Genomic DNA, 27,417 nt, shown 5'->3' on the forward strand with positions numbered 1-27,417 from the left:
TTTTTTTAGACAGAGTCACGCTCTGTCACCCAGGCTGGAGTGCAGTGGCGCGATCTTGGCTCACTGCAACCTCCGCCTCCTGCCTCCAAAGTAGCTGGGACTACAGGCATACGCCACCACGCCCAGCTAATTTTTTTTGTATTTTAGTAGAGATGGGGTTTCACCATGTTGCCCAGGCTGGTCTCAAACTCCTTAGCTCAGGCAATCCACCCACCGTGGCCTCCCAAAGTGCTAGGATTATAGGCGTGAGTCACCACACCCAGCCCCTCTCTTCTTTTTTGTAAGAGGCAAGGTTTTGTTCTGTCGCCCAAGCTGGAGTGCAGTGGCTCAATTAGAGCTCACTGCAGTCTCGAACTCCTGGGCTCAAGAAATTCTCTTGCCTCAACCTCCCAAGTAGCTGGGACTACAGGTAGGCACCACCATGCCTGGCTAACTTTTTAACTGTTTTTAGAGATGGGGTCTTGCTATGTTGCCTGAGCTGGTCTCAAAATCCTGCCCCCAAGTGATCCTTGGCCTCCCAAAGCACTGACGATACAGGCGTGAACCACTGTGCCCAGCTTTCTGATGCGATAAGATACATCCTCCTCAAAAGGCTTGCAAGAATTATGACTTTATCATTAAATCTGAAAGAGGGAATAACAAATTGCTCCTTTTTACAGGGAGGAAACCAATTCATTGAGTATAACGTCCTATTAAACACTGAAAAGGATAAGATACACATTGAAGAAGGATGGATTTTTCTTTTTTTTTTTCTGGAGATGGAGTTTCACTCTTGTCACTCAGGTCGGAGTGCAATGGCGCGATCTCAGCTCACCACAACCTACTCCTCCCTAGTTCAAGCGATTCTCCTGCCTCAGCCTCCCGAGTAGCTGGGATTATAGGCATGCGCCACCACACCCGGCTAATTTTGTACTTTTAGTAGAGAAAAGGTTTCTCCATGTTGGTCAGGCTGGTCTCGAACTCCCGACCCCAGGTGATCCACCCACCTCAGCCTCCCAAAATGCTGGGATTACAGATGTGAGCCACCACGCCTGGCTGAAAGAACCTCAATTTCAACTAAAGTGCCCTATTCCACACAACATGAGAAAAGAATCCGTATATTCCTCCACCTTCCCTTTCCACCTGACTTGTTAATCATGCCCAGAGGGTCGCAATAAGTTTAACTGCAGACAGTCATTTCGGTTAATGGAATTCTAAGCCCATCAGTTTTCAGTGGGGAGGATGAGAGAATCTTCCACTGTGTTTTTCTAAAGCAAATATTTAGTCCTTTCATCTTTTAGTGCTCTAACATGCAATCTGTCACCCAAATAAGAAAAAAAAAAAAAAAAAAAAAAAAAACCTTCTCATGTGGGTGTTTGCAGAAGTGACATCACATCTCCGACGTCAATCAGACAAATGGCAAACACGTTCAGAGCACAGCTGATCATTCTGCCTTCTGCTTTCTAGAGGCATATTCGAGAGAATGAAGACCCCACAGTGACACTTGCTATACTTGTGGAAAGAATGCCACCACCCACTTTCTAAAATACCCTATCATTTCCATGAGGATGCTGAAAAGCAACTTGTTTCCTGGCTCCTTTGTTCTTCTTATGCTAGGTACCCGCGCTTGGGATGCTTTGTTTAGAGTGTGTGGTTGTTAAAAATGAAAACCATTCTTCTCCCACCTGGAAGACATTCCTCTACAGAAACCTGTTGCCAGACAATGGGAGTTTCTTATCAGTAAAAGTCCTTCCTCTCAGCTAAGTCACGGATGATCTGACTCTACCTCGCGCTGAGAATTCCTCCAGCCTGCTAAAAGAGAGACAGAGGGAGCGGGCACTTGGGACAGAAAAGCTGGGGTACTTGCGTGGAGGGCAGTTATCATGTTTTTGCTTTTTCCTGATCCTGAAGTGATTTTAGATGCTGTAAAGCCAGGAGAGCTACAACTGTGTTCTGGATGCCACCTCTCCGCCTCTCCCCTCCCCTCCAATTTCTGCTTTCTGCCCAGGGTCACTGCTCCCACTTCTCAATTGCCTGCGATGGCAAGTCTCCAAGTAATTACAAAGACAGGAATTGGATTACACAAGAATTTACATGTGTGCGATGGCTATTACCTTCCCCAGCAAAACGCACGGCAGAGGCATCATCTACTGTTCACTCGAGTGTGACACTCTGAGCTGGGACCTCGGAGGTCACCTCTCATTTCCCAGGGGGAGGACAAGCACACACAGCAGATCTCCACCACACACATAGCCCTACATTGCACTTTTCCCCAAGAAAGCATTAGCTCTGAACAACAGCCAGGAAGACGGCAGCTCTGGTCTTCCTGTGCGTGTAGCAGCTCGTTCCAGAGCCTGGGTGGGGATGCAATGAGGACTGGTGCAGGCGGCTTGGGTGCTCTCCTCATGCCATTCCTGGTTTCATCTAAGTAGTGGGGCTGGTGAGGACAGCTTGGGAGGACCAAGTTGGGTCAATAAAATCTACAGACATACCACCTTCATTTTAAACATTATGCCCAAATCTTGAAAATCTGTCCTGACACCTGAGAAACAGTAAAATAAATAATTCAAAGCAGAATACTCCCAAAGTCATTTTCACTCTGAGGACTACATAGTTAGCAATAACATATTTCCCTCACTATTTTTTCTTTGGCCACTGTTGGAATTAGCTTGAATTCTCATAAATCCACAAAGGGGCCCAGAGTGTGCTAGGTGTATGGGCAAGGACAGCCCACAATGAAGAATAGACAATCCAACCAAGACTTGCCAATAACTAACAAGCTGACAACCATGGCACTGTAGTTACATCTCTTTCCCTGGAAAGGGCTGGAGAAACAGGAGAGCAGAGCCCCTGACAATCAACAGTGAAACATTAGCCCTGGAATGGATGAAGTGAATCAAGTCAGTACTGTCTATCAAATGGAGAAAATAATAAAAATAAAACCCACATCTCCAGTAACTATACAAAGGCAGCAACAGGACATGTACATGGTGATGGAGCCGTTCTGGGTCCTATGTGGTGACAATAATACGAATTTCTATTACAATTCATAGAACTGGAGACCAAAAGAAAAAGTCAATGATCACAATATACTTTAAAATACATTTTTTTTTTAATGTTTTATTTTGTTTTGAGACAGAGTCTCACTTTGTCACCCAGGCTGGAGTGCAGTGGTATGATCTTGGCTCACTGCAACCACTGCTTCCTGGGTTGAAGCGATTCTCCTGCCTCAGTCTCCTGACTAGCTGGGACTACAGGTGCATGCCACCACTAATTTTTGTATTTTCAGTAGAGACGGGGTTTCACCATATTGGCCAGGCTGGCCTCGAACTCCTGACCTTGTGATCCATCCGCCTCGGCCTCCCAAAGTGCTGGGATTACAGACATGAGCCACCAAGCCCGGCCTAAAATACAATTTTTTAAAAAAAAACCCCATGTCTCACATTCGACCCTCATACCTTGAATCAGGGGCACAGAATTGCATGCCAGTGAATGCAGATTTGAAAAACAGTTGCAAGTGACCTGACCAGGGAAGACCCCAGTGCAGAAAGCCCCAACAGAGACCTGGATCTTGTAGATTTTGTTGTCCCAAGCAGGAAAGGTCTAAGAAGAAACAAACATCCCCAACATATCACTACATCGTGAGGGTCAGAAGCCTGTGCCAGACACTGCTAACCCTACCAAGGAAATGGGGAAGAAGGGCAGGGAAAGGACCTATCTTCCCTTCAGGTATGACATGTGTTTCTTCTTCTTTTTTTTTTTTTTGAGACACAGTCTCACTCTGTCACCCCGGCTGGAGTGCAGTGGCATTATCTTGGCTCACTGCAACCTCCACCTTCCAGGTTCAAGTGATTCTCCTGCCTCAGCCTCCCGAGTAGCTGGAATTACAGGCACACTATCACATCTGGCTAATTTTTGTGTTTTTTAGCAAAGACAGGGTTTCACCACTTTGGCCAGGCTGGTCTCTGACTCCTGACCTCAGGTGATCCGCCCGCCTCAGCCTCCCAAAGTGCTAGCATTATAGGCGTGAGCTACTGCATCAGGCCATGACATGTGTTTCTGAAGCCAGTAAAAGATGCCATAAATAATCCCTCCAGGGTACACCTTTCCCTCTCACCTCCATATATCTTTCTCATGGTTTTTTTTGTTTATTTTTTTTTGTTTGTTTGTTTTTTATTTTGAGACAGAGTCTCACTCTGTCACCCTGGCTGGAGTGCAGTGGTGCAATCTTGGCTCACTGCAACTTCCACCTCCTGGGTTCAGGTGATTCTCCTGTCTCGGCCTCCCAAGGAGCTGGGATTACAGGCGCCTGCCACCACGCCTGGCTAGTTTTTGTATTTTTAGTAGAGATGGGGTTTCACCATGTTGGCCAGGCTGGTCTCAAACTCCTGACCTCAGGTAGGTGATCGACCCACCTTGGCGTCCCAAAGTGCTGGGATTACAGTCGTGAGCCACCGCACCTGTTCTCCTCATGGGTTCTTCTACAACTGGCAAGAGAAAAGAAATTTGTCCCGAGAGAGTTGTGACAGCCTACACACTGGACTTCCCCTGGTTCGTTACAAGTTGCTCCTACTTTCTAGTAGAGCTCATTTCTCACGAACAAGTGGATTTCTCACCTGTCACCCTGGTCCCTGGTGAACCACAAGGCTTACCACAAATGCTGCCACAAACCCAGCAGGCAGGAGTTGGGATGAGCACTAAGTGAGAGTGTGCGGGACCCCTCCCAACCTGTCCTGTGTGTAGATCACAGTCAAGCTACTGTCATCTCCCCCAACTCTGTTTTTCCAAACAGCAAGAGGCTACCACCAGGACAGGGATGGTGATGCGGGGCTCAGGCTAAGCTTGTCTGACCCACTGACCGGTAGGGTTGGAGCAGAAGCCGAGCAGGGGGGTTCCACGTCCTGCAGTCACTACATGCCCCCTCACTTCTCCCTCTTATTTATTCTTTCTCTGGTGTCTTCATTGCTTTCCCATCCCCACCCTCCCCTCTGGAGAGAACTGGCTTTTCCAAAACAGAAACTTTCACTCTGAGTACAAACAGGCCTCTAATTTAGATCCTCCCAGCCAAGAGCCTTTCTCCCTGCTGTCCTGGCCTCTGAAGCTGGCTGTGAGTGCGCTGTGACATGGCCAGAATCTAAAAGGGTGTGGCTGCTCCTCTTTCATTTTTGGCCCCCGTAGAAGAAGCCAGACATTGACCAGGAAAAGCAAATCTGGCCTTCTATGGCGCTTCCACCAAACTAAAAAAAAAAAAAAAAAAAGAAATTACTGACTTTTCTTAATGCAGACCGGTTTGAAACGGCCTTTCAGAGACGTGACAGAGAACATGGATGGGTGTGAAGTAAAAGGGGAAAGACAATGGTGCTCCTGGCAAAACCAGCAGCAGCTGATGCAATAAATACCTTTCCAATAAGGTCCATAGGACAGACCTTATAACGAAGAATGAGAGCTCAGATCTGCCATTTTGCTGGCCTAATAATCACTGCCCTTATAAAAATGAGTAAATTAAGTTCCAGAGTCTGGGCTGAAATATGGTTCCTCTCCGTTTCCAAATTCCAAACGTCTACCTTGGTGACATCATAAAAGGGATTGATATCTGAGAAAGAGGTATATCAACAGAAATGCTGACTTATGATAGGCAGATAATGTCAAAACCACCCCTGCAGCATCTGCCTCTCTCCCTAAGTGCTAACTGCATATTCTCGTATGGGAGACCCTATATGGAATACAAAGTCTTAAGGCTAATTTTACTCTCCCTTGACGCAGACTAGCCCATTAAAAAGTGACCTGTCACCTCACAGCATTACAAAAGGGGAGGAGCCAAAACAATCAACTGTGGGGAGGCCATGTCACACACCAAAGGCCCAAATCTTCTCTACCAATGACCTTTGTCACACGAGACACAAAGAAAATACGTGGCTCACGACGAAAGGGGAAAAGGGAGGTAGCCACTAATGTGGAGAGACATGGGCACGGCTTGCGGTGCCCTGGAGGGTGTCAAGTGGGCTCACTGAAGCTAGGATGCAGGGTGCAGGAACACTCCTATCTTCTGCATGGATGAGCTCCTTGGAAGACCTTGAGGAGAGTCCCTGGGCTTCCTGCTTAGTATACAAAATGAAAAGGATAGCATTTACAATGACATCTCTTTGCAGCCCAAGGAATGGTGAACAATGAGGGGAATGGGGCCAGAAATGATCCTGGCTTCTCTGTGTCTGTTTTCCTGGTGGCAAGCTCTGCATCTGATAAGTAGAGTGGGACTATGTCATGTTCCCTCTGCACTGGCAATACGACCTCACTGAGGCATTAAAAATTCCCAGGGAGGAACGGCAGTGTCCTCAGTGGTTGATCAGCAGAGAAAATTTGTCCGCTCATTTACCCTAAAAGACTTCAACAAAAAAATACTGGCAGATAGAGAATGTGGGGAAGGAAAAAATTAAAATAATCTGGTAGTCCCACCTGCCATCCTACCCAGTCAGCATGAACTGGGGTAGAGAGGGGGTGACGAGGAGTTGAATTTGCTGGCCCACTTGCACAGAACGATCTGGGGCTATACATGCAAGGCAATGAGGGGTCACATATATCAAGGGGGCATTATAGAATGTTCCAGAATCACTCTCTCTTCACTATTTGCAACTTACACCCTCTGCCACATGAGATGCAATTGCACTATTAATAGTGGACCTTTGTTTTTTGGTTTTGTTTGTTTGTTTTTTTGAGATAGAGTCTCGCACTGTCGCCCAGGCTGGAGTGCAGTGGTGCAGTCTTGGCTCACTGCAACCTCCGCCTCCCAGGTTCAAGCGGCATGAGCCACAGTGCCCGGCCAACAGCAGAACTTTGGAAACAGTCTGTGTTCATTGGGTCAACAGCTAAGCATATTAAGGGACAGGAGAGATAACCATTAGTACTTTCACAAAGAGTTTTTGTGGCATACATAGGAAAGCGTTTCTAGTATAGAGAGATGTAAAATAAACAGAAAACAAATGCGTGTATCATATGATCCCACCTATGATTTTTAAATCACATTTTTTAAACGACTGAGAGGAAGTATTTCAAAATATTCACTTTGTCTTGGAAGGGTATTTCTTTGGTTGTCTCATCTGCTTCTTTATATAATCGGGGTAGGCTATAAATGAAAATGTTTAGTTAGCAGAATGCTTGCTAATCCAAAGTTATAATGTAGAGACTTATAAATTAGCAAATACTTCCCTTCTAGTGCCCTTCATTGTGTAGATTCAAATTTTCCATACATACCACGTACTGAAAACTACAGTACCCAGGAAATGAAGCAATATCTATATTTGTTTCAAATGACTAACAAGCAAAATAAAACTTTGACCATGATGACATGCTTTTTAGAAATCAGACATATAATAAGCCACATAGGATGTGGTCTAATAAACCCAAGAAAAGTTTCATTTCCTCTCACCAAAATGGCTAACTCCTTGTTTATGTGTCTAGCTTGGCAAATTTAGCGGAAGTCTCTTCTTCCCTGAAATTTCTAGATTAAGAGATTAACAAGCAAGTAGAAGCAATAATGTGCCCCCTCCTGAAAATACACACATGCGCGTGCGCACACACAAACACACCCCCAAAAATGCAATAAAAACAGGCTCAACACCAGCAAAAGGGTAGGTCAACCACAAAATCAGAAGGACAGAGTGCACCATCTCACTAATCCCTGGCCACTGATCAGGAAAAGTTTATAGAACCCCTGAAGAGGAAGGAAACAAGGAATCAGGGAAGGGTTTGGACAAAGAACTTTTTAAAAGTTTGTTTGCAAGTATTTCCGTGAAAATGTTATTGACTGAGCAATTACAGGAAGAAAAAAAAAGAAAACTCTTTCTTCTTATCTGAATGCGGTTATATGCCATGGGTCACACCCTATTATTGTCACTATTAAACATGTTAATAGCCTCAATGTAATGACTTTGTGTGGCGAGCTTTAAAATGTACATGAATAGCTAACTAGAAAGAAATGACTCATCCCTGCCCAGGTGGATACTGACTTTCTGAGTCACATTTACTCAGCTGGTCTACCAACCTTAATTCCCTAGAGGAAGGGATCTAAAGGGTTCAAATCCGGCTGAATTACATGGAAAGAAAGAGAAGGGACAATGAATTTGAAATGTGGATGGGACAGAAAGTACAACTGTTAAGACTTGTAAGAACTTAGGTATCCTGAACCAAAATTTCCTCCCAACTCCTAAGGTGGCTGAGTGAAGAAAAGGATCAAACACGTTCTCCCTGAACAAGTGGAAGACGGCTGGTATCACGGCTCTGAACCATGGCCAATAACCATGCCCCTTCATTACCAGCAATTTTATAGCTATCACTCTTCAGCTGGGTGATCTTAGGGATGTTGCTTTCTCTCTCTCTGGCTCAGTTACCTTAACTGCAAAATGGGAATAATCACAGCACCTCCTTCATAAGGTTGCTATCAAGGTTTGGAAAAGTTAATATAGGAGGTAGTTATAGTAATTCTTACAGTAGTTCCTGGATCACAGGAAGCCTGTGTTAAATGTCAAGGGATCTCTGTAGGTACCCAGTGGAGCAGACTGGAGGAATATCCCATGACCACTCCCTTTTTTGCAGATACATGAATTGCATCACAGAGCGGGGAAGCACCTTGCCAAAAAAGTGAGTGTTGGACTCAAACTTAGTTCTTATGACCAGTCACAGGAGGTCCCCACCACACTCTGCAGAGCTATTTCTATCACACCCATGCTGTGGGATCAGGATTCTGAGACATCACCAAAATTCTTCCCCTGCCCCCCCCCCCCCCCACCGAGGGAGTCTTGCTCTGTTGCCCAGGCTGGAGTGCAGTGGTGCTATCTTGGCTCACTGCAACCTCTGCCTCCCAGGTTCAAGCAATTCTTCTGCCTCAGCCTCCCAAGTAACTGGAATTACAGGCATGTGCCACCACGCCTGGCTAATTTTTGTATTTTTAGTAGAGACAGGGTTTCACCATGTTGGCCAGGCTGGTCTTGAACTCCTGACTTTGTGATCCGCCCGCCTCGGCCTCCCAGAGTGCTGAGACTGCAGGTGTGACCCACCACGCCCAGCCACCACCAAAATTCTTGAAGTAGGTACTAGGAATGTTACATGTGAATTTCCATGAAAACCTACAGGGAACACATAACTGAGCTACTCCAGCAGCAACTGGCCCATCACACGGACACACCATCAGGGTGTGAATCCTCAAGAATCCTGCTAATTGCCTGCACCAGTCTGAGCCCATCAGCTCTCTCACCAAGCACCCCCTTTATACACAGCCCATATGTGAACCTTTACCACTGATGGAGAAATTGAAGCACAGATCAGTCGGGTAACTTGCCCAAGTTGGCACAGCCCATTAAGTGGCATCTTTGTATCTCACCTATTCACAGTTTACAGATTTAGATGACATCCTGGAAACGTGGCATTTTGGCACGTCCCTGGGAGATGCTGCTGGGTTCTGAGGACAAGGTTGAGAAATGCTCAGTCACTGGCGCCAGGGATCTAATCAGCTCCTGCGGATCTTGAGTTATAAGGAAGAAACCCAGTCTTTCTGTTTCGTTTTCCTCATACTTAAAATGGGTGCCTGGTTCCTTTATCTACCTCCTGCCGCCAACCAAAGATTAATGAGTTACCATGTGCCAGGCTCTGATGGGAGAATAGCTATATTCATATCATCTTACCGTAAATAGCCAGAATGAACAGCTATGCTTATTAAAAGCTGAACCAATGACAGGCTACTGAAAAAAATCTTCCACCAGGCCATGGCTAATGCAGAAGAAAGGGGGCCTCCCTGCTCTATCAGACCCAGGCCAGTTAAAGGGCATGCCCCTTACACACACAGACAGCAGCTCCAGGTAATCAAGACATAGGCATGGCCCAAGAACATGCAAGATCAGAGGCAAGCATGCAAGACAGCGAAAGTCCGAAAGACTCCAGAAACATTTTGAGATGGAGTCTCACTCTGTCGCCCAGGCTGGAGTACAGTGGTGCAATCTCGGCTCACTGCAACCTCTGCCTCCCGGGTTCAAGCAATTCTCCTGCCTCAGCCTCCCGAGTAGCTGGGATTATAGGCGCACGCCACCATGCCCAACTAATTTTCATATTTTTAGTAGAGACGGGTTTCACTGGTCTCGAACTCCTGACATGGTGATCTGCCCACCTCAGCCTTCCAAAGTGCTGGGATTACAGGTGTGAGCCACTGCAGCCAGCCACGTCTTCAGTTTTATGCGCATTTGGCTAACAGGGAATAGTTGGACCAGGGGATTTCCACTTTAGTACATGAAGTTACTAAAGAGAATTAGGCACATGTTATAATATCAAAAAGTGTTCCTAGAATTAAAAGTAGAAAGAATTTGCAAAACCTTATGAGGTATAATCCCAATTTTGTGAAACACTTTTAAGGTTCGTGCATATAAATGATTAGAAATTTGGAAATGTATCCAAATATTCAGAGATTATCAGACAGACATGGTGGCTCACGCCTGTAATCCCAGCACTCTGGGAGGCTGAGGCAGGCGGATGACCTGAGGTCAGGAGTTCAAGGCCAGTCTGACCAACATGGCAAAACCTCGTCTCTACTAAAAATACAAAAATTAGCTGGGTGTGGTGGCAAGCACCTGTAATCCCCGCTACTCGCGAGTCAGGAGAATTTCTTGAACCCGGCAGGTGGAGGTCACAGTGAGCCAAGATCACACACTCCAGCCGGGGAGACACAGTGAGACTCCATCTCAAAAAAAAATTGAAAAATAAAAAAGGCCAGGTGCGGTGGCTCACACCTATAATCCCAGCACTTTGGGAGGCCGAGACAGGCGGATCATGAGGTCAGGAGATCGAGATCATCCTGGCTAACACGGTGAAACCCCGTCTTTACTAAAAATACAAAAAATTATCTGGGCTTAGTGGTGTGCACATGTAGTCCAGTTACTCAGGAGGCTGAGGCAGGAGAATCGCTTGAACCCGGGAAGCAAAGGTTGCAGTGACCTGAGATCGCGCCACCGCACTCCAGCCTGGGCAACAGAACGAGACTCCATCTCAAAAAAAAAAAAAACAGAGAGATTATCAATAGGTAATAAGAATATAGGTATTTACATTTTCTTTACATATTTTTACAGTTTCTAGTTCTCTTATATGGCTATTTATCACTTCCTATGCCAGAACAAACTTTTAAAGATGATTTATTCCACGTTTTCTCTCTCCAACAGCAAGACTTACGTACATATATATCACTCCAGGTTTCTGCCTAAGGAGGCACTGCTTTCTGTTCCTGTGGCTCTAACACATAGCACAGCACCCAGTAGGTATACAATAAATGTTTTTAAATACAGAGGTTTTATTAGTTGGTTCATAAATATTCATTTTCTTTTTTTAAAAGCTAACATTAGTACTAAATCATTTGCTGTTTAAATCTAAGAGTTCCTTGAAAATTTTTCATCTGCATTGACTTTTGCTTTTCTGAAGATAAAAGCATGTTCTAGATGTTCTTTTTTCTTGAGGACTACTAATCTGAAGAGAACTGCCACTCCCAAGCACTGAGCAGTGTGGGGTATTGATGTTGTATTGAATTATTTAAAGGAAATTAACAATGCTTCCTGTCCTTGGAGAGCAACATCTGCAAGTAAAGCCATTCACAGCTGCCTCTGGTAGGTACTGTCGAGGCAAAGTGGGCATTTTCCAGCACCCTGAATTTTAAAAGAAAATCTTTAAGTTCTGGATTACTAGTAACGAAGGCGAAGTTGAGGTGGTAACTTCTTCATTGCGAACTGTGAAGAGTCCCAGGAGACACTTAATGAGGCCAAGTTTAATGGGATATGGTTGTGTTCCTCATTTTCACGGAAGTTACGTGTGGCACTGGATTACGAGGCCTTCACTGGGAGTCAGGCATCCTGGAGTCATGGGAGCACCACCCTCCACCCTCTCCTTGTAAACAGGCGTTTTTATGGCTATGATATCCCTATCAGTGGTCAGCACACCCAGACATCATGGCACCCGAAATGACAGTGACCCGCCAAGAATTCAGGGACCGCAGTGGATGGGCCCTGCCCTAGAGAGAGGTAAACTTTAGATGGGCGGCTTCATTTCAGAGCTAACTCATCTCATACCGTCATTCTGCTCCGAGACCTACCTCAATACACCAGGGCTCCCCAACTTTTTGTAAGGAGTGGCTCCTTTTCATGTCCCTGAAGACTTGAGTGCTGACAGTGAAGTCTGAGGGGGGGTAGAAGTGCTGACAGTCATGTCCCTGAGTGCAGCAAGGGAGGGGGCTCTGCTGCCAGGAAGAAAGGGGAACAGAGTAAGGCTCGGGAGCGAGGGGAACACGTCACCAAGGCACACACAGCCCCCAGCCTTCCTTTCTACCCTAACCCACATTTCTACAGAAGCTCCAAGCAAGAGGGATTATAGTTCCCAGCGCAAATCAGAACTCTCCCATTTCCCTGCCATCCAGCTCAGGGTCCCTTCTAGGAACATCTGAAATGCAGCTTCCTCCAGGCAGCCTTCCTGTTGTGTATTCTCACCCCTACCCACCATTCTCCTAATGGGCATGGCCTCCCCTTCCTCTGAGCCTCTCAAGAACCACCTAGCTAGCATTTTCTCTCTCAACTTACCTTACTGAATCTATTAGTTATGTGAAATTGCTGGTATTTCTGTCCTACAAAAATATAATTACATATGGTTCCACTTAATAATTCAGCTGTTTGGGGAGCTGATCTTTTTTTTTTTTTTAAAGAGATGGGGTCTTGCTATGTTGCCCAGACTGAACTTAAACTTCTGGGCAATCCTCCTGTCTCAGCCTCCCAAACAGTTAGGACTACAGGCACACGCCACCACACCCAGCTAATCTTTTTATTTTTGTGTGTGTGGAGACAGAATCTTGCTATGTTGCTCAGGCTGATCTCGAACTCCTGGGCTCAGGCAATCCTTCTACCTCGGCCTCCCAAAGTGTTGAGATCTCAGGCAAGCAGCACCATGCTTGGGTGATCTGTCTTCACTCATACCTCAATACCTTTTTCTCTGCCAGGCGACAGTCTTTTGAGACAAGCAACTATACTACCAATCCTGGACCCCTTGAAAGATCTGGCAGCACACACCTTGGGTGCTCAAGAAATTATGTGTTCATTTGAATTTCAAACCCTGTCACAATAACTACTACAGTTTACTGACAGCCTACTCTGTCTGGGGCCCTGGACAGGAGTGTGCCTCTTACTCCATTAATCCTCACACCTACTTTATGAGGTAGGTAGTATCATGCCCATTTCACAGAGGAGGAAACTGACTCAGAGACTGTAAGAAGCATGCCCAAGGTCACACAGCTAGTAAATGGCAGAGGGGTAATATAGACCAGGTCCCAGTCAACTCATGCGGGTGCCTGCTGTAGAGACCCATTGGCCTGTCTATGGCTCTATAAACAAGAGAATTTAGGGCTGTAAAAAACAACTTGGGGTCCAAGAAGGGCGATTTTGCAATCAAGAAATATTATTCTACTTTCCTTTTTTAAAAAAGAGAAATAGCTATGCCCTTTATATTCATTGTAAAAGTTTTATACGAGGAAAACTCCATGAACAATTTTTTCACGTAATTTGTTCAGGATTAAGAATAAGAGATTGAGGATAACACCAACATCTTGTATGTTTTTTATGTGCACTATCACAGTAGACATAGTGGGTATGGAAGACTCTGGAAAAGAGGAAATTGATAAAAATCAAGGAAAAATTTATACAACAGCAGCCACATCTTTAGAGCAGTGTACATGGTTACCACAGTACATGGTATTCCCATGGGCTCCAAGTTTATCCAGATGGATTAAAACCATCAACAGGCAAAGTGAGCTCCCAAAATGAGAGGGGGCCATTGCTGCTCCATAACTGGAGCTACTCCAGGGCCCATGCTGGCTGCAGCTGACCCTGTGTCTGGATTTTGAGAGCAACCAACTAACTGCCAGAAGCTGAGAGATCTGCCCCCGGGAAGGGAAGCTGAGCACCAGAGGAAGTACTTGGTTCTCCACCCCTGGAGGTCTAAGGTCTCCGTCTGGGAAGCAGAGCGTCCCACTCTGCATTTCTTCACAGAGCTGATTTGTAAACAGGAGCATGAGTCATTAGGCAAGCATGAGTCCATTTGAAAGATCAGCCCAATTTTACAGCTAAGGCTATCCTATTCAGTCCAGCCACAGCGGTGACTCACCTTACTGCCTTCCACCAAAGGTGACTTGGTTAGCCCTCCAATTGTTTTTAGAAGGAACCCAGCAACATGAGGGTTTAATCCCTGTCTGCTTGCTTTATTTTCTAACACAATGCTGACAGCAAAGAGGCAGAGTTACCAAAGTGCCCCAGAGAATGCACTAGGAAAGAAATGAATTCGTGGTTGCCACAGACCACATGGTCTTCTTTATCTTCCACGGGCATTTTCTCATGGCCTTTATTCTTAGAGGAAATTGTACCTTATGGAAATGTTAAACACACACACAACCTCTCTGTACAGATCTAGATATTCTCCCATGCCTGAGAACCTCGGAGCCAAATTTACAGTTCACGTCCAGCATTGCATCAGGGGCTACCGGCTTTGAACTTGTAGAATTAACCTTACCCCTAACCTTATTCTCCACCTTATCTTACCGGGCTACACTGCTTTCCTTTCGTGTGTGTATGTGGCTGGAAGGAGGTTTATTACCCCTTCAAGACCACACTCCAGCTTTCCTCTTTAATATTCTTAATTATTCATTTCCAATCCTCTTAGAGAATACAAAGTCTTAATAAATGACTTCCAATTTTAGGGGGGTAGGAGATGTCTTATAAAAGTTCAAATGTATATACAACTACAAAATCTTTTATACCATGATAAAATAACTATAGTTTCTTTGCCCCCTCCCTTTTGAGTCTTTCTTAAAAAACAAACAAACAAAAAACTCTTCAACAAATCCTAAAGACAAGGAAATAAACATCTGCTGAGTTTTCTGCTCAGTGTCCATTCATGATTTTTCTGGTAACAATTACTGCCAATTACTTAGGGGGCAGCCCCCTGACTGTAAAACCATGTAGCTTAGTGGAGTGAACCCCACACCCAGCTTCAGAAGTGGGAAAGTTTACGCACTACAAACTCACTCAGACGCTGCAATCCCTTCCCATAGACACAGGTTCAGAATCAAGGTCACAGACTTGTAGACAAACAGAAGATCTCTTTGGACTTGAATAAACCTCTGTGCAGTAAAACCAACTGGGAGGCTAGCAGAGCCCAGAACTGGAAGGAGATGGTTCTAATACATGGGCCCCTGGATCCAGCCATGCCTGATGCCTGACCACTCTGGACTTTTCAGTTATGGATCAATACATTCATTTTGCTCAGGCCAGTCTGAACTGGGATTGAGGAGACAGAGAGGAATTTCGACTGAAGCAGTCGTCACCTCAGCCAGACTGGCCTCCATCCACGAATTGTCCATCCATGAATCAAGGGAGGATGTGGGAAAAATTGGAGGTGTTACAGGATAAAAGTAAATGAAGGCCTCGTGAGTTTCATTCTCCTGACATGATGAGTGGGCTGTTACAAGGCAAAGTACTGAAGCAGGGATTTGGCGCTTCTTGAAAGAATGAAGCAGGTGGCCAGTCTCTGCAGAAAGAAGACTAGGACCTTCAGCCACCACCCACCTGCTGGAATTGCCCCGAGGGCCCTCCTTTACCTCTAGTGTCCCTGTCAATGCCACTGGCAGCACTGAGCTATTTCATGTCATTCTGTGGTCTCCAAAATGCACCAAATCCAGAAAGTAGAGGCCACAGATGCTAACTAGCACTGAAATCTGCCTCCTGGCTTTCTCCAGAAACACTGCCTATTTGTGACACAGGACCTCAAGAGGTGTGTTCCTCCCATGGAAAGTGAAGTTATGAGATCAAGTCAAGAGAGAAGGTAGACTGACAGGGCTGCTGGGTTTGAGTCTCACTGGTGGCTCAGGACCTGATGTCATCATGTGCTAACCAGATCTGAACACAGCCACATGGATCAAGAATCAAGGTGTGCCATCCATAAAGTCGTAGTAATATTTGTGTATTCCACTGTCTTGCTTCTTTATGAGCTTACTGCCCCACTCCACAACTAGCTGGGTAATACTCAAAAGCTAATGCAATCGAATAGCACCTAGTAAGCCAGAAAATACTAATTGCTTTGCCAGGAAACATTTAAAAATGAACAAGTATAGAAGGAGGTGAAAAGCATTTGAAAAACAAAACCCCTAAAAATACAAAGGCCTCCAGAGATGAGAATTTTGTATGAAATAATGTCACTCAGGGCTGGGTGCGGTGGCTCACACCTATAATCCCAGCACTTTCTGAGGCCAAGGCTAGAGGATTGCTTGAGCTCAAGAATTCAAGACTAGACTGGGCAACATAGCAAGACCTCGTCTCTACTAAAAATTAAAAAAAAAAAAAAATTAGCCAGATGTGGTGGTGCAGGCCCATAGCTACTCAGAAGGCCAAGGTGAAAGGTTTGGTTAAGCCTGGAAGAGCAAGGCTGCTGTGAACCATGATTGTGCCCCTGCACTCCAGCCCGGGTGACAGAGGGAGACCTGAATAAAAAGAAAGAAAGGTGTCATTCAGAGTAAAATCAGCCAACAATCATTGGCTGTTAGAAGAATCTGAACCAACCTCATAGGCAAGAAGAAAAAGGAAAGAGCTTTACTCCTCTTTGCCTCAGAAAACTCTGTTGGTAATTAATTTTATGTGTCAGAGTATTTTTGGTTTTGTTTTGTTTTGTTTTGTTTTGTTTTGTTTTGTTTTGTGATAGTCTCTCTTTGTCACCCAGGCTGGAGTGCAGGGGTGCAATCTCGGCTCACTGCAACCTCCGCCTCCTGGGTTCAAGCAATTCTCGTGACTCAGCCTCCCAAGTAGCTGGGAATACAGGTGTGCACCACCACTCCCGGCTAATGTTTTATTTTTTTGGTAGAGATGGGGTTTCACCACGTTGGCCAGGCAGGTCTCCAACTCCTGGCCTCAAGTGATCCACCCGCCTCCATCTCCCAAAGTGCTGGGATTGCTACAGGCGTGAGCTTCCATGCCTGGCCTTACGTGTCAGTTTGATTAAGTCACGGGGTGCCCAGATATTTGGTTATACATTATTCTGGATGTTTCTCTGAGGATATTTTTGAATAAGTTTAACATTCACTGAGCAAGGCAGATGGCCCTCCTTGATGTGAGCAGGCCTCAGCCAACCAGCTGAAGGCCTAAATAGAATACAAGGCCAATCTTCCTCCGAATCAGGGGGCATCCTCCTGAGTAACTGCCTTCGGACTTGAGCTAAAGCAGTATCTCTGGGCTTGAGCCCACCGGCCTTCGAACAGGAATTACACTGTCAGTTCTACCAGTCTTCCAGCCTTTAGACTAAGACTAGAGCTTCACCATGGACTCTCCTGGGAGAGTCTCCAGCTTCCCAGCTACAGATCATGACACTTGATAATGCAGATTATGGAATTCCATGACTAGGTGAGCCAGTTCCTTATTGCAAATCTCTCTACATAAACACATACATCCTATTGGTTTTGTGTCTCTGGAGAATCCTGACAAATGCATGTGGATTCGAATTTTCATGTATTTTCTCCTCCACAGCAAGAGGGAACGGATTTGTGGATCTCTGAAAGATCAGAGTTTTAAAATGAAGTGAGTCTTAGAAATCATCTAATCTAATTCTTTATGATTTTCTTTAAATCTCCAAGTCTAGATGTAAAAGGGCCTGTCCAGGACCACACAGCTAAAAAGGAGCTGAAACTAAAGTCTAGATTTTTAAAGAACAGAGTTGAAGGTTCTATGCATAAATGGAAGAATTTTCTTTTGGAAATGTGGCTTCTTTGGAACAATAAGAAATCCATCTAAAAGAAGGATATTGTTAAGGGCCCTTCCACTAAAAAAGCAAAGTAGTGAACTGACAATTTTTTAAAATCGGTGAGAAGGTAACATCCTCATATTTCTTATCATTTATTCACACACAAGGATGCCAAAAACCAGCCATCCAAACAAACCAACCAACCCCACGTACACACATGTAACCTTGGAGAGAGGTAAGGTCTTTACAGGTCACACTGATCCAGCTTTATGCACCATCAATAATTCTCACCTCTGAAGGTGAAGTAACTTTGATGGGAACTAATTACATCTTAAATACACTGTCAACTTGATGCAAAGAAACTGCAATCAGAGCTCCAGATAAGCTACCATTTTTATCATAAAGATGAGCCAGTTCCTCCCCAGACTGGGATATCATCACTCACATGGCAAATTTATGCAATCCTTTTTTCTCATTATTTTTTTTTTAATGTGAGCATGTGTGAGTGGCAAGGTGTGAGTATGGGCCCACACCTGTGTGTGTGTGTGTGTGTGTGTGAGGGTATCAGTATATGTGGAGGGCAATGTCCTAGAGTCACGAATGGCAAGTGTCCAGGTCACACACAGCACACCTCCCTCTTCCCTTACTACCTCCATACCACACAGCCACTCTGCTCAAAGTTGGCACAAGTTGAAATGTAATCACCATCTCTGCACTCAAGGCATGCAGAAATGAAGTCTACCTCAGCCCTCAAAGACCTCACCTGAGAAAAAGACAAGGCTCCAAACAGAAGGCAAAACAGAACAAACACAGAAAGAGGCCACCTTTTCACATACCTTTACAAAGCACTGCTCACCCCTCCTCGACCTCGGCACAGACAGAGTGTAGGGCGTCAGTGTCACTGCCACTGCCACCCTCCCACTGACTAGTGCTGTACTCTCTGAATTCCCAGGGCTCAGCTTGACACAGCACATGAGGGTGCTGGCTGCTGGATGACTTCTAAGGGCTGTGTCCACCTCCAAAACACTCCACTTCTGTATGGCTAGCGGAACACTGAGGAGCGGGTTCGTTAGGGCCTTGACTCTCTATGCACAGAAGCAATGTGCCTGAATTTCTGGACACGGCCATTATATAATAAAAGGGTAAATTTATTAAAATAAGTCACATTCAAGGAGAAAAGGCTGCATGCATACGTGCATGTGCACACACACAAATATAAACACACACGCACACACACGCGCGCGCACAGAGCGAAGATTTCTTGTACTGAATAAAAGTTCAACATGACCAAGAAAAAGTATTTTAGGAATATGGCATCATGAATAGGAATTTGCAGCATCATTTCAAAAGGTGCTTGTTGGCTAAAACAAAGTTTTGTCAATTGTTTCTTTTTTCCTTTGGGGTGGGGGGAGCGTAGCTATCAAATATTGAGAAGTTGGAAACAAGATAATTTTTTTCATCATTGTATCATAAACAATACAGGAAAAAGGGTAAAAATAATTTTTTCAAGTTTGGAATAACGTTATTAAAAAAGAAGTTACATGGGTAATTCTGAATAAAGGAGATGCTTTGACTTTTTAACTGTATCGACACTAAATTAGTTTTATATGTGAAGGTCAAGGCTTTACTGGGATGAAAAGTAATAAGGTGAAGTGGTTAACTTTACCATTATCCAAACTTGAGATATTAACCAAGGCATGCGGGGGGGAGGTAGTGGCTCACACCTGTAATCCCAGCACTTTGGAAGGTCAAGGTAGGCGGATCGCTTGAGGTCAGGAGTTTGAGACCAGCCTGGCCAACATGGTGAAACCCTGTGACTGCTAAAAATACAAAAATTAGCCAGATGTGGTGACGGGCCCCTGTAATCCCACATATTCAGGAGGCCGAGGCAGGAGAATTGCTTGAACCCAGGAGGCAGAGGTTACAGTGAGCCGAGATCAGGCCACTGCACTCCAGCCTCGGCGACAGAGCAAGACTCCATCTCAAAATAATAGTAGTAATAATAATAATAATAATAATAATAATAATAATGAAGTTCAAACAGACCTGGCTAACATTAAATCAAGTCTTTTTGCAGGCACATCTAATTTCGAGGACATCCATACACTAGCTGACACCAGCCATCACTCCCATTTGTTTCCTGCAACAGGGATGAGGTTTGATGTGATCTCAAGCAGGTGGAAAATGAAGCTTCTCCTTGCAACCTTCATATCCATTATTTCCATATGCAACTGAGAGAACCTCTGTCCTTAACAGTATAATCTTTCCAGACAAGTCAGCGAGCAAGCATGAAAAACCATGCTCATCAACGACTTTGAGAGAACAGGAGTTGATTTCACATGTTTAAGCATAACACAGAAGCCATCCACCTTACTCAGCAATGACTGTCTATGGAAGAACATGAAGCAGAAGCTTGGGTTCAAGCAGCACAGGCTGCAGAAAGCTTTGTGAATCTAGCTAATGAAGTCAGCATTATACTGTGCTTATAATGAGATTCTTGCTAAAGGGACGCTCCTTCTCCTAAGCAGCCTTTAGGAAGTAGTATTGGTGTGTGTTGTGTACTGTGAGCATCACTGGGCAGAATCAAGGGGCCAAGAGGGAGAAGAGCGTCTGATCAGGACTTGTGATGTGTACTAGGTAATGCTCTCTTTAAAAGCCAACATATTTCCTACAAAAAGAAAGTTAGCAGCCTAAAATGGGGCTGACAAGTCAAGACAATGTAAGGGCTACGTGTGTCAGGGGATCTAGCTACCACTCAGGAAATTTAGATGGATTTGCTCTGAAAAAGAAAGCAGTGTTGGTAAACAGCGCCCTCCTCCCCTTTCAATGGGAATCAAATGTTTTAAAATGTAAATAACAGGTTCCTGGAACACCCTTGGAATTTCTCCTGGAAATGCTTTCACAGCTCACATCTTGTTAGCCACAGGAACCCCAATTACAGATCCTCTTTTCTCATTTCCACTAACCAATTATTAGCATTAGATAATAACACACTATTTTCTGCTAATATGTTTCCTGACAAGATCAAACTCCAGAGGGTCTTCCTGATGCAATAACTGAATAATTGTGCAAACGAGGGCTAATTTATGAGAAAATGTTATTTAAACCTTCTCGGGTGTTTATGAAAACAAACTATGTTGGTTAAGAGACACCATAAATGCTAAATTGAACAAAAATGTATGAAATTGAAATGGCTTTAATGAAAACAAGTTCTTTTCAGACATTATGAAAGGAGAAATCCCAATGGGAGCATATAAAGATATAAATATTCAAGAACAATGCATTCCCACAGGCAGGATCAACTTGACACCACCTTGTTCAGAATGGGAACACACAAGGAAACTTGAAAACAAGACTTGCCAGCCCCATTCACTGGCAACCTTGGTTCCAATACTTGCCCCAGTGTATGAATTCCAAAGAGAATCACAGTGTCACAAATCTGACTGCTTAGGCAGTCACCGTTGTGTCAGAGAGTATATACCCAGGGCATCCACAACGCCTTCTGCTTGGCCTATGGTGATGTGGCAGCTGCCTTGTAATGTATTTGTAGTGTATTTGGGGTTTCTCAGCTTGAAAAGGAGAGGTAAATTTTTCATGGCATGAGGGGTGTGGAGTCTGGGATGAATTATCTCTTATGCCACCCAAAACTTTGGCTATCTTCTAACTCCAGACATTTATAACTTTATTAGTACAAATCATGTTAAAGAGGACTTTTGAGAGAAGGGGGAACATCCTAAATTGTGTGTGCATGTATGTGGGCTGTGTATGTGGGCTGTGTATGTGGGCTGTGTGTGTGTGGGCTGTGTATGTGGGCTGTGTGTGTGTGGTGTATCTGTGGTGCATGTGTGTGTGTGTACAGAGGCAGAGACAGTACACACATAAATTGCAAGGGTCAACCTCATCTTGCTCCCTTTTCTTCTCACCAATAAAAGGATGGGGGTCAGGCACAGTGCTCACACTTGTAACCCCAGCACTTTGGGAGGCTGAGGGGGGCGGATCACCTGAGGTCAGGAGTTCAAGACCAGCCTGGCCAACATGGTGAAACTCCATCTCTACTAAAAATACAACAATTAGTTGGGTGTGGTGGTGTGCGCCTATAATCCCAGCTACTCAGGAAGCTGAGGCAGGAGAATCGCTTGAATCTGGGAGGTAGGGGTTGCAGTGAGCCAAGATTACACCATTGTACTCCAGCTTGGGTGACGGAGTGAGACTCTGTCTCAGACAAAAAAGGGATGAGCCCATCTGCTAGAATAAGCGTAATAGGTCCAATGTTCTTGGATTTAGATGGCTCTGAGACAACACTCAGTTTTTAGGGTTCTCTTAAAGATTGTTGAGGGTTCCCCCTGCTTTGTAAAGTGAAAGACATCTTCATATGTCTAACATGTAGAGCCAATAAAGAAAAAAGTCAGGTTTTCCTTGAAAACTTTCTCCTGAAAGTACTTAAGGGACATTAATGCCAAAAACAGCAGGGTGGTGATCAGAACTGATTATAAAGCTGCTGGCCCGGGCTAGATCACCTGAGAAGAGCAGCTCTCCCTGTGGCTGCCTGAACCCAGATGCAGGCAGGAGTCTGTGGCAAATCAGGACAAAACAACTTGTCCTGTCTTCAGAGCATCATTGTGCCTGGGCTTCTTAATATTTACAACAGGTAAAAACAACCACCAAAACAGTAACAAATTTAAAAAACAAACCCAAAACCAAAAGGCTCCCCAGGCTGGCAAGGGGATCACCTGATCAGAATCTGCTGTGGCTGGCCCAGCACAGTGACTCATGCCGGTAATCCCAGCACTTTGGGAGGCCAAGATAGCTGGATCACTTGAGGTCAGGAGTTTGAGACCAGCCTGGCCAACATGGTGAAATCCCTGTCTCTACTAAAAATACAAAAATTAGCCAGGCATTGTGGCAGGCACCTGTATTCCCAGCTACTTGGGAAGCTGAGGCAGGAGAATCACTTGAACCCAGGAGGCGGAGGTTGCAGTGAGATGAAATTACACTGCACTCCAGCCTGGCGGACAGAGCAAAATTCCACTTGAAAAAAAAAAAAAAAAAAAAGAATCTGCTGTTGCCATCTGACTGATCCCTGCAGCTTCCAGGATTACAACCAGAGTAAAAAACAAAGACAAGGGAGATAGCACCTATCAGAGGCATGTTTCAGCCACTGGAGATAACATCTTAATCCTTAGCCAAACTACAGAAAGAGCAACAAACTGGGTGTGTGTGGTGGCTCAGGCCTGTGATCCCAGCACTTTGAGAGACTGAGGGAGGAGGATCCCTTGAGGCCAGAAATTCAAGACCAGCCTATAGTGAGACCCCATCTCTGCAAAAAAAAAAAAAAAAAAAAAAAATTTAAGGAGCGGGGTGTGGTGGCACATGACTGCAGTCCCAGCTATCACTTGATCCCAGGAGGTCAAAAGCCACAGTGAGCTGGGATTGGGCCATTGCACTTCAGCCTGGACAACAGAGTGAAATTCTGCCTCAAATAAAAGAGTAGCAGTAACTAGAAAGTTACTAATTGCATTGATTAAAAAGTCTTTAGTGTTTCAGGGAAACCATGAATTCTAAAGTTATCTTTACCCAAGGTCTGTTTCCAGGTAGTCTGCTGAGGTACATATTTGTTGAAATGTGTGGACCACTCATAGACCTGGTCATCTTTGCCCCGTAACAGTCATTACCATAGGAACACTTAACTTGCAATGAAAGGAAAGAGATCATTTGGAAAATGAAAGCAAATATGAACTAGCTTAATATATTTTCTTAATTCTGAAGCTTACCATCAACCAATGAATGGGTCAACAAAATATGGTATATCCATATAATGAAATATGATTCAGCCATAAAAGGAATACAGTCCTGGTCGGGCAAAGTGGCTCATGCATGTAATCCCAGCACTTTGGGAGGCCAAGGCAGGCAGATCACTTGAGGTCAGGAGTTTGAGACCAGCCTAGCCAACATGGTGAAACCCCATCTCTACTAAAAATACAAAAAAATTTAAAAAAAAGCTGGAAGTGGTGGCACAGGCCTGTAGTCCAAGCTACATGGGAGGCTGAGGCAGGTGAATCGCCTGAACCTGGGAGGCAGAGGTTGCAGTGACCCGAGATCACGCCACTGCACTCCAGCCTGGGTGACAGAGCAAGACTCTATCTCAAAAAAAAAAAAGAAAGAAAGAAAGAAATGATGTCCTGATACATGCAGCAACATGGACGAACCTTGAAAACATTTAAGTTAAGTGAAAGAAGCAGTCACAAAGGACCACAAATTGTACGATTTCATGTATATATCTAATGCCAGAACAGGCAAATCCATAGAAACAGGAAGTAGACTGATGGTTGCCTTGGGCATGGGAGAGTGCAGAGTGGGGGAAATGGGGAGTGAGAGCTAAAGGGTACAGTTTCTTTTGGGGGTGAGGAAAATGTTCTACAATGGCGATACTGGTTGCGTAGTTCTGTAAATATACGAAAAACCACTGAATTATATACTTTAAACGGGTGAACTGCATGGTATGTGATTAAACTTATTTTTTAATTCTGGAGTTTAAATCAGCATAATTGCCACTACCTTATCTCTGTGTAACTGCTTTGTATTTTAATTCTGAGTACATTTTATTGGAAAAGAATATACAACTCTGGGAAACAGGCAGGATAAGAATTATTACTCCCATTCTACAGGAAGCAGGGGTCCAGAGAGCTTTTTTTTTTTTTTTTTTTTTTTTTTTTTTTAATAGAGACGGGGTTTCACCGTGTTAGCCAGGATAGACTCGATCTCCTGACCTCGTGATCCGCCCGTCTCGGCCTCCCAAAGTGCTGGGATTACAGGCTCGAGCCACCGCGCCCGGCCGAGAGCTTCTGTTTTCTTTCCACTGCCTGGCTAAGTTTCTGCAGGACTCAGGGAAGAATGTAAATTGTGGTGGAAGAAGGGGGACCACAGGTCTTAGCACCCCAAATCAGGAAGGGATGATAACTAGCTCTTGCCAGATGTCTAGAAATGTTATGTAGGTGGATCATACAGACATGCTACTAAACAAAAGGCATTGAAAAATGGCAGGTGGATTACTGAAATGCAATTCTTAATAGCATGAAATTCAGGTTAAACAATCTAGCTAAAAATGCAGGGGAGGGGACGAGTCACCTCTTTAGTTGATATCTGGTGGGGTGAAAATACACCCAATTAGATGTGTCCATATAATTTTCACATCAAACATCCTGTGCTCCCAAAGGCAACTAATGGCACAGCTTGCTATGGATTTTCCCAAGTTTTCAAGAACAGTGACAGCCCTCTTCAACAAAGCCACTTAACATAACACAAGGTTAAAGTGGGAACGGCAAACACTTGCTTTTCTTAATTTACACCTTTCATTTACTTCCCCAGAAATGTCATAAAGGAGCCATGGAATTTCTGATGTACTGTCAATAGATGCTTCCTTTCAAGAAGAGCATTTAGAAAGCAAAATGTGAATAATCCTAGAAGGTAATCTGGAGCTATAACTTAAAACGAATAATAGTTAGCATTTTGGGAGAAAAAAGATGATTTGGGTCTGGGTCTCTCACCTTAACAACAACAACAAAAAAGACTAGTTCAGGTGTGGTGTTTTATGTGTGTAATATCAGCACTTTGGGAGGCCAAGGCAAGAGGATCACTTGAGGCCAGGAGTTCGAAACCAGCCTAGACAACATGGTAAGACCCTATCTCTACAAAAAATAAAAAAGTTAGCCAGGCATAGTAGTGCACACCTATAGTCCCAGCTACTCAGGAGGCTGATGCTGGAGGATTGCTTGAGCCCAGGAGCTCGAAGTCACAGTGAGCTATGATCAAGCCAGTATACTCCAGCCTAGCTGACAGAGCAAGAGCCTTTTTTTGTTTGTTTTTGTTTGTTTGTTTGTTTGTTTGTTTGTTTGTTGAGATGGAGTCTCGCTCTGTTGCCTAGACTGGAGTGCAGTGGCATGATTTCGGCTCACTACAACCTTCACCTCCTGGGTTTAAGTGATTCTCCTGCCTCAGCCTCCCCAGTAGCTGGGATTACAGGCACACGCCACCTGGCTAATTTTTGTATTTTTAGTAGAGACAGGGTTTCACCATGTTGGCCAGGCTGGTCTCAAACTCCTGACTTCAGGTGATCAACACGCCTCAGCCTCCCAGAGTGCTAGGATTACAGGCCCCAGCTGCAAGATCCTATCTTTAAAAACAAAACAAAACAAAAAACTATTAGGTAAGTGGAAAACTAGGATTTTGACAAATGCAAATGCAATTACTTCACATTCTCTCTTTTGCTAACCAGGTAGGATCTAAACCCATGCTGGACCACAGCAAACAAAATACAGCTCACAGGGAGCTGTTCTCTGCATCACAGACCTTTCACAGCTTGAGAAGCTACTAGCTTTTATATCAGCATGTTTGTGCAGTTTTAATCCTTTTTTTCTTTTTGAGGAATACCCTAGTAAACCACAAAGATATTTCTTAAACACATAAAGTAATTGGCAACATTTAAAAAAGGACAACTTAAAACGTACATTTGCAAATTGGGTTGCCATTCATTTAAAGATAATCTTTTTTTCTTTCTTTTTTTTTTTTTGACATGGAGTTTTGCTCTTGTCACCCAGGCTGGAGTGCAATGGCACGATTTCAGCTCGCTGCAACCTTCCCCTCCCAGGTTCAAGTGGATTCTCCTGCCTCAGCCTCCAGAAGAGCTCGGATTACATGTGCCCATCACCACTCTCGGCTAATTTTTGTATTTTTAGTAGAGACAGGGTTTCACCACGTTGGCCAGGTTGGTCTTGAACTCCTGATCTCAGGTGATCTGCCCGCCTCTGCCTCCCAAAGTGCTGGGATTACAGGTGTGAGACATCATACCCCGCCCATTTAAAGTATTCTTTTCAGGCTGGGCACCGTGGCTTATACCTGTAATCCCAGCACGCTCTGGAAGACAAAGGTGAGAAGATTGCTTCAGCCCAGGAGATCAAGGTTAGAGTGAGTTATGATCTGGACAACAGAGCCAGATCCTGCCTCTAAATACATAAATAAACACTTGCCTATGTCTGAGTCTATTCTTTAGCTGCTCAATAAACACATTAAAGCAGAGCTTCTCAACTTTGGCACTATTGATGTTTTGATGGTTCTTTGGGAGGGACTACCCTAGCAGCATCCCTGGCCTTTGCCCACGAGATGACAGAAGTACCCCCTGCCCAACGGTTACAACCAAAACTGGATCCAGATGTCTCCTGGGGAACGAAATCGCCCCAGCTGAAAACTACTAAGGTAAAGGTACCTGGCATGAAGATGTGCCTATGGCGTGGAGGCCCCAGCTTTAAAGTTTATTTGGATCACTGTAGTAGCCAGCAGCAACATTAAAACCATCCCATTCAAATCCAAATACTCAACAGAGATCAGGAAACCCAGCAAAATATGGTGCTGGTGTCAACGTGTTATGAGCCCCCCAGGGATGAGTGTGCAGCCGTCAGCAGGGTGCCAAGGTCTCGCACAGTCCTACAGCTCTCTTAAGTGTCCCTAATATTTATAAATGTATGAAGTGACAGGATTGACGTTAGCAAGATTAATAAGTCTAAAGACATGAAAGGAGGGGTTCCCACATGTGTTTACGTCTTGTTAAAATCACACAGCTTTAGTGATCTGCTAATCGTAATAGAGAGCCCAGTCACT

General features: G+C 44.6%; 1 protein-coding gene across 14 annotated transcripts in view; it reads right to left on the reverse strand.

Annotated features, from left to right (window-relative positions):
- The window catches only part of TCF7L2 (transcription factor 7 like 2), a 208,272-nt gene that overhangs the window by 66,133 nt on the left and 114,722 nt on the right, over window positions 1-27,417 (reverse strand). For 8 of the 14 annotated variants that reach the window (XM_017892472.1, XM_017892478.1, XM_017892479.1 and 5 more), the window contains one exon: window positions 12,095-12,238. The exons of 5 other annotated variants lie outside the window; for them this stretch is intronic. In XM_017892472.1, coding sequence (XP_017747961.1) covers window positions 12,095-12,238 — 144 coding nt within the window. The remainder of the gene's footprint in view (window positions 1-12,094; window positions 12,239-27,417) is intronic. One more of the 14 variants, XM_017892474.1, reaches the window with a different exon arrangement.

Source organism: Rhinopithecus bieti, unplaced genomic scaffold, assembly GCF_001698545.2.
Source record: "Rhinopithecus bieti isolate Rb0 unplaced genomic scaffold, ASM169854v2 scaffold_21201, whole genome shotgun sequence".
Taxonomy (NCBI): domain Eukaryota; kingdom Metazoa; phylum Chordata; class Mammalia; order Primates; family Cercopithecidae; genus Rhinopithecus; species Rhinopithecus bieti.